The following is a 9,200-nucleotide window of genomic DNA, read 5'->3' on the forward strand; positions in this document are numbered from 1 at the left end:
ACACACAGTTGCTTCCTCTATTTACCGTCTCGTACCATGATTGTGCCAAAAAAGGAAAGTAGAACATTTTGGACATAAGGTCAGCCGCAAGGATTTACGCATTAAAAAAATACATTCTCTTTCAAGGGCAAGTCCAGACAATATTGTTTTGGAAAGAGTGTGCAAATATTAGTCCATATGGCCATACAGTCTAGCAAGACTCAACACTGACATAGCTTGGCCAGCATGAATAGAACTTGCTTTCTCTCAAGTCGGCATTTACGTTCCACACAAGCAATGCAAAACCGATCATTGAACCTGTCGGATGGTTAGTGTCCTTCAGGGAAGGGAACCCGCCACTTGTACCTAGTCTGGCCTATGTGCTCCAATCCCACAATACATGGATGACCCTTGATATTCTCAAATAGCCCAGCAAGCATGAGTTCTAAAAACACATCACTACCAAGAAGGCAGACCATCACCACTTTCTCATTGCAACTAGGGATGGGCAATAAATGCACCTACATCCCAAAAACATTAGCAGTTAGTTCAACACTTCGGAATTAGAATTTAAAAAAAACTCTAGTCACAGAAATAACAGCACAGCAGGCCACTGTTCATCACTGTGCCTGTGCCAGCTACTATTGGAACTATCCACTCTAATCCCACTTCCCTGCCCTTTCTGGTATCCTTTTTATAGTCTTCCTTTCAATTACTTACCCAATCCTCTTTTAAATGATGTTGCAATTTCTGTTTCAATAACCACATGGTATAGCATTCCAAAATCTCAACTGTTTGTGCACAAAAATCTTTTCCCTTCATTCTTCTGGAGATAATCCTGAGTCTTTGCCCACTAATTGCAAATTTGCTAACCATTGGAAACAACCTTTCACTATTGAGTTTTGGAAAACCTCTTGGAATTCCCCTTAACCTTCTCTGTTCCAGTAGAAAAATATCCTGGTTATTCAAGCCTTTCCACATAACTATAACCTCTTATTCCCAGTAACATTCTGGTAAATCTTCCCTGTACTCCCATGGCTCAATATCTTTCCTATAATGGAATGCCCAGATCTACATTCAATAATCTAACTGCAACCTGACCAATATCTTGAACAAATTGCTTTGTCAATGCCCCTATCTACATATAATAAACACAGAATCCCATTTGCCTTTTTTCTAAAAAAAACTGCACTTAAACCTTTAAAGAAGAATGTGTCTGCACTCCTAGGTCTCTGTGCCTCCACATTCATTTTCCTTATGCCCATTTGTGAAGCGTCTTGGGATGTTTATGTTGAAGATGTTATATAAAACTTTCCACCGCCCCCAAAATGCACTCCTTTACACTTCTCTGCACCAATCTGCATCTGCCAACTATCCGCCCACTCCACTAACCTGTCCATACCCTCTTTCAATCTCCTCCATTCTTATCCCATTTGCCATGCCTAATTTGGTATCCGCAAACATTATCCCCCATGTGCCCATGTCCAAATCATTTATATGAAATGGAAAACAAGCTGCAGCAGGGATCACTAGGGCACATCAACATTCACACTCTACCAACCTGAAAAATCTGCTTTTCTTTCTGTCCCCCAGCCAGCTATGTGGTTACATTTAGCTTAATTTTCACAAGTTTCTTATAGGGCACCTTGCTTAAATCACCCTCTGAAAATCCACATGCCCCCATCTATATATTCAGATTGACTCAAAAAATTCAACTGTCAATCAAGCACTATCTACCCTTTACAAATCCGTGCTGACAAACCCTGATTAGCCCAAGTCTCTCTCAGTGTTAACTAATTTCATACCATTTTATAGACTCCAGAAGTTTATTCACAAAAGAATGAAGATTAAATACCTATAATTTCTAGTTTATTCATTTCCCCTCTCCTGTACAGGGGTGTGACATTTACCGCAATCACTATGTTTTGTGCTTTCACTAATTGTCTCCGTCAGTATTTTGGGATGCATAGCATCTAGGCCCGATTACTTATTTTTTAATACAACTGAATTAGAACCTTATTAAAAAGGGAAGTCTTTATGCAGGCTGGAGCTGAGGAAGATCACATGACTTCAGACAGGAATGCTATCTCTTGGATGACAGCAAGACAGATGGAAGACACAAAAAACACAAGATGTGCCATTAGTGGCCTTTTTAAAAAAAGGTTCAGGACACACACAGAATGCAGCTTAGTCAGTCAGAATGTGTGTTCTAGGCTTATCATATATGAAAAACATTGTAATTTGTGCACAATCAGCCAATATGAGACACCAGCGACAGCAGTCTTGGAAGATTCTGGTACAGACATCATTGACGGAGGCCAAGAACAGAAATACAAAATATTGGGGAGGAGTTATTGTTAAAAAAAGTTTTAACGTTAAATTATGCACTGGAACCCAAACTGGATTTGTACTGTTCACGATATATATAAATGGCAACACGAGCTATCTAAGTCAAGCAGACCAATACATAGTAGCAATCGGAATACTGGTATAATAGTATTAAACCCATTGCAAACAACAGGGTAGTCACAGAGCAAATTGTTTATAACACAGGTTTTCAAACCGAGGTCCCAAACCTTTGTGGGAATGAGGTTCAAAAGGGGATTCCAAGGGATCCACATTGTCAGATTTCTGTATTTGTTGACTTATTAGAACATTACTTCTGATGCTTTATAAATAGGGAAAGCAATTTATGCAGTACACCACTGATTTCCTTTAGGCAGCTGACACTGTCTTTGGCAAGCTAGGAGTGTGCCAAGATTTACTGGTGGATCTCCCAAACAAAGATTTGAAAACCAGTGGTTGAGAAGATCACTGCAGCCAATTAATTGAGGCTTCAACTAGTTTCCTAGAACAATGAAGCAACAATTGGGGCGCACACTGAAATCTGGTGTATATATAAGCCATTTGTCAATTTGAAGTGTCCTCCTGCAGAAAAGCCACATGCCAAACTGTGATTTGCATGTCAGATTTCACAGCATAACCTGCTTTGTAGAAAATTTGGCAGAGGGTCCCATGCATCTAGCATTTAGTAACTACAAGAAATCTTAGTAAAACAGCACAAGTGTTTTACAATATGCAAAAACTTGCCTTTTCATGTAGCTCATGAAAATCACTGTAGCGGTGTTTAACTGTCCATTGATGATTCCCAACTTTCACTTCTATGATATACACCTAAGAAAATTACAGGCTTTCATTAGTGACAACTACTGATTCGAAGCAGTGATTTAAATAATTAAATAAGGATGGGATACACACATTTAATGCTTTGTCTACTGCTGAAATGTCATAGGCTTCGCACTTCATAATGGACAACCCACAGTACATCAAGATATTATCTTTAAGCTCGTTCACTCTCGTTCAGATGGTTCAATAGGATGGGAAGTAAGAAATTAGGTCAACATATAGTTGCAAAAAAAAATTATTTCAGATACTAAAACCATAAAAAGCTTTCAGCCTATAACCAAATTAACCTCAACAAAGCCCAACTAATAACATGGACACAAAGAAGCATGAATACAGACATGCACACCTACAACTAAGCTAACTTTGGCCTTGCCCTCTATTCTTTTTGGTGAAACAGGGGAAGATCAAAACAATAACCTCAAAGTGATTCAGCTGCTTTGTTCGAAGGAGATTTCTACTACTCCAAATGAGCACAGATCACGAGCACTTTTCACACCCATTTACAAGCATGCGACCAATACTACGTATACTTAATTGAATACCGTACCATTGTGCAATATTTAAACACAAGACTTGGGTGGGATGGGGGGGGGGGGGTGCGAAGAGAGAAAGAGGAGGGGTGACCTTTGCTGCTCTTTGTCTGCTAGTGTACTGCAGAGAAAATATACTGAAATTCTGATTAAAGATGAAACAATGCATCAAACTGCTTCTCATTTTATACAACTCCAGACCCCAAAACAGAACCTTTTAATAGAAAAACTATTATAATGCAATGCAAGTTATATAAAGCACTATGCCCAATAATCAATCAACCCACTGCCAAATTCCATCTAGAAACAGCAATCTAATCACAAAGATTTTCTCCAACAATTCAGTGTAGTCAGTCAATGCTCAATAAATGATTAACTCCTTCGAACAAAGCAGCTGAATCACTGAGGTTATTGTTTTGATCTTCCCCCGTTTCACCAAAAAGAATAGAGGGCAAGGCCAAAGTTAGCTTAGTGTAGGTGTTCATGTCTGTATTCATGCTCAATAAATGATTAACTGGGCTGTGCTCAAATATTTGCAAACTAGCTTTTCTTCCCACCCCTCCCTCACAGTTCGCAGAAATCCTGGTTAAACAAAAAGAAACTTGTCTGCAAATTACACCCTGCTTATTTTGCTGTTGACCGTATCCTGAGGGCAACAGCAAAACAAATCAGACTATGCACTGCCAGAATAGGTGCCCACACCTACAGCAGCAGTACCACCTTTAACAGCAAAATAAATCAGATTCATCACACCTAAAGCAGACATGTTTTTGGCCTGCAAACAGGCTAAGTCACTCATTCTACTCCATACAGGCCAGCAAAGCAGTTTTGCATTTGGAAACCTGTAAGCTACCTTCAAGCAGTGGGGAAGGCAACAACCCCCGATCAGTGCGTAATTTTAAACAACTGCACAAGCACAATTGTTCCAATATTGATCTGGTGATAGAGAAACCACCAGTAATACAAAAAGACCATTTACCACAGATTTCATTCTGCCAAGTCTGTCCAAGTCTAAAAGCATAAGTTAGTTAACCACTAAATTCAGTCATAATAGGTTAGAGCTATTAAAAAAGTATTAAAGTTCAACACTATTCACTTTGTTGTAACTATACAATTTTGTGTTGGTGAACCTAGGGACACAATTTGAATGTCAAAGAATCAAAGCTGTTGTTACTTGTGCAGAAGTATAACCCTTTTGATTGTACAGTACCACTATATAAACTTTTCAAACCAATTATACTAAATAATCTGCTCAGAACTTCAAGCAAGTTAAGAATGATAATGCATCTTCCCCAAGGCGCTTTACAGAAGCGTTATCAGACAAAATTTGACACCGAACCACATAAGGAGATATTAGGACAGATGACCAAAAGCTTAGTCAAAGAGGTAGGTTTTAAGAAGCATCTTAAAAGGAGGAGAGATAGAAAGGCAGAGAGGTTTTGGGAGGGAATTCCAGAGCTTAGGTCCTAGATAATTGAAGACACAGCCACCAATGGAGGGGCAAAAGAAATCAGGGAAGCACAACAGGCCAGAATTGGAGGAATGCAGAGTTCAGGAGGAAAGGGGTTGCAGAGCTGGAGACACTCTCTAGTACTTCACCCAAAAGACAAATTGTCAGCAGCTATTCGACCACAGGGACCATCAAAACCAAATTCTATCCTCATTCAAGGAACACACGCACACTATCTATTGACCCCTGCAGCAAAAAAAGATCAGGAATTAGAGCCATAGCTTCCTTTTCCCCTCCCTAACCCAGGAGTACTTCAGACAATTGTAGCAATCCTACTACCACGCTAGTGGAGACCATTTAACTCAGCACAGACTGGAAATGAAACTTGGAACCTTCCTGATCTGTACAGCTTAGCTACTCACTACCCTAAACACAGAACTGACTCAATTATGGAAAAGTATAAAGTTATGAAGGCAAGAGCAAACTCTCAGGCAAAGAGATCATTCAAATTATCCAGCTCTCTATAAAATGAGTTAAGAAACAGAACATCTCACAGCAGATGGAGAAAACAACAGATTCAAGCAAGCCCTATCATACTCTGCTAGGTGAATCCAAATTAATCAGAAAGACACTTAAAATCTAGAGAAGGCTTAACCCTGATCTAATTGCTAGACACAAAAGGGAGATGAAAATGGTTTGTTTTAAGAAGCATGTAGAACTGCAACCTATACTTCGAGAGTTCAGTTAGTCTGGTCTAATGAAGATATATTTTTCAAAGTGAGTTAACATGTTCACTTTCTAGCCTACAAGGCAGCGTTTTTTAAGGAAAGAGATCAGAGGAATGTTTTTGACATGAAAAAAAATATTTTAGTCCATCTTGTTAGCCCAATCTTTAAAAAAAAAGTTCGCTACCTACATCCTTCGTGAAATGTAAAAGTATCATCTTATTTTGAATACGTTCATATAAGTGGATAGAGAGAATAGGGGGGGGGGGGGGGAGGAGGAGAGTTACAAACGTAATATCGTGTAACATTTCCACGGCATAGAGATTTAAATCAATCTTGGACGCATTAAATATTGTCCCATTATGGCCCATTTTTGGATCACTGCCTCTTCATAATGTCAAGATTCAGGGCCCATTAGGGAGGGCGACTCCACTGGACGCAGGAAGTGATGGTGCTCTTCAGACCCCACTCTTCGCATATACTAAAAGGCGGTCTCTCTCTCTCTCTCTCTCTATTTTTCTTTCTCTCCGGCCCGCGCGTCCTGCGGTTCTCCCAATTTCGCAGCCCCACCGATACCCAAACACGATGAAGACCTCTCGCTCACCGTGTAGTTTTCCACCAGCTCCGACCCAATGATACAGATTTCTTTTCCCTCAAAGAGTCCCTCCTCAAACCGTCCCGCCTCCATTCTGCTCTTGATAATGTAACCAAGGAGAGAGAAAGGGGGGGGGGAAAACCCCGTCCCACTCCCTCAGCCGCTGCACCAAATATCTTCCATTTTGTTTTCACTTTCGCCAGTCGCAGCCTAAAAACAATCCAACTTTATTGACGCGCACACGATGGGGGGGGGGGGGGGGGTGTGTCTGCGTGTCACGTGCTCCTTCCACACTGCTCATCATCATTTGTCACCAAGCGCTGAGCCCAACTTGTGTCTGTCTTCAGGAGTGACAGCAAGTTATAAATGTTATAATTTTGATGTCAGTCTTGAAGAAATGAAGGCAGCTTCTCCCATTCAATCGGTGTAAATGGGTTTGCAATCTTTGTCACTGTTGCAGATTATAAATGTGACTTTTAACATTTGGCAAACCTAAAGAAAATTGTCTAACCATTTTCTACTCGTGACCTTACTTCTCACAAGATGAATACAGCTATGGCAAACCATTCGGCTCATCTTAATTCATCCATTCAAAAGAACCCCATATCCCCACTTTTCAGCATCAAGCTGTTTCTTAAATGATTTTGCCTCCACTGTCCCTTCGTGGAGTCCATCCCCTGTTTATCATTGCTTGCATGAAAAAGACTTTCCTAATATCAGTCCTAAATTTGCTTTTTACTAGTTTGAACCTGTGTCCTCTTGGTCTACTCTCACAATTTAAAGTTAAAGTAATATTCTGGATTTACCTTTTCCATAACTTTAGCTATCTTGTGTACCTCTACAAATTGTTTCTCATATGCCTACACTCCATGCTGAAAAGCCCATGAATTCACCAGTAACTCAGACCACGAACACGAGGGATCAGCCTCCAGGTTCTTTTCTGCATTGCCTCCAAAACATACCTATTTCCCTTGTGTCCCCGCGACCAGAACGGACGAAGCACTGAAAGTGTGTTCTGACAAAGCATTGTACAGAATGGCCACGACTTCCTTTGATTTATTTGCAACTGTTTTGTCTACATAGATCAAAATTTTATTGGCTTTGTTGAATGCTGCTTTTCATTGATTGGACATGTTTAACGTTAATTTTTTTCCAAAAAATATACTTTATTCATAAAATTCATAAGACTGTCATGAACTGTAATTATGTACAATGTGTTCATTGAACTGTACTTGATGTAACCTGCAAATTGTATAATCTGTATTGTGTACGTTTGGAATGTGATATGACAACTGTATTGTATGTATTGCTGCAAATTTTATGAATAAAGTATAAAAAAACCTGTAATGAATCTGTATTGTACCTGTAATGAATCTGTAATCAATAATCTGTATTGAGTGTAATGCAATGAGGCACCCTAGACTGTCATGAACTGTAATTATGTACAATGTTTTCGTTGAACTGTACTTGATCTAACCTGCAAATTGTATAATCTGTATTGTGAATGTTTGGTATGTAATATGACAACTGTTTTGTATGTTTTGCTATAAATTTTATGAATAAAGTTTATTTTATGAAAACAAAAGGGGGGAAAGGCGTGCCCAACGTGGCTCTCATCCTGATGGCCACTTTGGTGTGCGGCTGCATCAAGCTTTGCATGGACCCTTGGTACGAAAACACAAAATGTCACTACGTGCTGAGGTTCTACCTATCCCCGGTGTTGTGAAGGATGGGCCTGGCCACGCTGCCACGGAACACTCCGTCCAGTTGGACCGTTCCGCCCCACCTGTCCCTCGTCGAAAAGTTTATGCAAAAAACACTTTCGACCACAAGGCGATCAGTAAGTGGTCCGCACGTAACGTCCTCAAGACCCTGCGGGAAAAGGAGACGATGGATCCTGTCAGTTGGTTCCCCAAGCAGACTGTCAATGTCATTTGGCAGAACGCCTCATCGCCAGAACTTTCAAACAAGCACCAAGACATAGCTTGGCTGGTGGTGAGAAGGGCCCTTCCTGTCAGATCCTTCATGCACTCCCGGACTCTCAGCGCCACCGCGCGCTGTCCCAGAGGAGGCTGCGGTGCAGACGAAACCGTCACCCATCTCCTTCTGGAATGTGCCTTTGCAAAAAAGGTCTGGAGAGAGATGCAGTGGTATCTGTCCAGGTTCGTCCCGAGCAGTTCCGTAACACAGGACTCTGTGCTCTACGGGCTGTTCCCGGGGACGCACACCGAGACAGACATCAACTGCTGCTGGAAGACCATTAACTCTGTGAAAGACGCCCTTTGATCTGCCCGAAACCTGCTGGTCTCCCAGTGCAAGGAGCTGTCCTCGACCGAGTGTTGCAGACTGGCACATTCCAAGGTGCAGGACTACATGCTCAGGGATGCACTGAAGCTAGGTGCGGCCGCTGCAAAGGCTCTGTGGGGAAAGGCAACCATTTAGAGCCTTCCCACCATTGTATACCGAGGGGCTGCAATCAGGGAAAACCCCCCGGGCAGAATGTAAAATTCAAATTGATGTAATGTACCTGTAATGAATCTGTAATGTACCTGTAATGAATCTGTAATCAATAATCTGTATTGAGTATAATGCAATGTGACACGCCAGAGTGTCATGAACTGTAATTATGCACAATGTGTTCATTGAACTGTACTTGATTTAACCTGCAAATTGTATAATCTGTATTGTGTATGTTTGGAATGTGATATAACAACTGTATTGTATGTTTTTGCTTC

The 9,200-nt window shown here is 40.9% G+C and overlaps 1 protein-coding gene across 6 annotated transcripts in view; it reads right to left on the reverse strand.

The window, feature by feature from the left end:
* Nucleotides 1–6,700, reverse strand: part of nisch (nischarin) — a 48,674-nt gene extending 41,974 nt beyond the window's left edge. Inside the window, exons 1-2 of one of the 6 annotated variants that reach the window (XM_067998610.1) lie at nucleotides 6,475–6,685; nucleotides 3,070–3,153 (exon numbers count right to left, since the gene is read on the reverse strand). In XM_067998610.1, the coding sequence (XP_067854711.1) occupies nucleotides 3,070–3,153; nucleotides 6,475–6,558 (168 nt within the window). In that variant the 5' untranslated portion in view covers nucleotides 6,559–6,685. Of the gene's footprint in view, nucleotides 1–3,069; nucleotides 3,154–3,237; nucleotides 3,328–6,474 lie in introns of those variants that run through there. The other 5 variants (XM_067998611.1, XM_067998614.1, XM_067998613.1 and 2 more) reach the window with 5 other exon arrangements.
* Nucleotides 6,701–9,200: the final 2,500 nt, after the last annotated feature.

This window comes from Heptranchias perlo, chromosome 17 (assembly GCF_035084215.1).
Source record: "Heptranchias perlo isolate sHepPer1 chromosome 17, sHepPer1.hap1, whole genome shotgun sequence".
NCBI lineage: Eukaryota > Metazoa > Chordata > Chondrichthyes > Hexanchiformes > Hexanchidae > Heptranchias > Heptranchias perlo.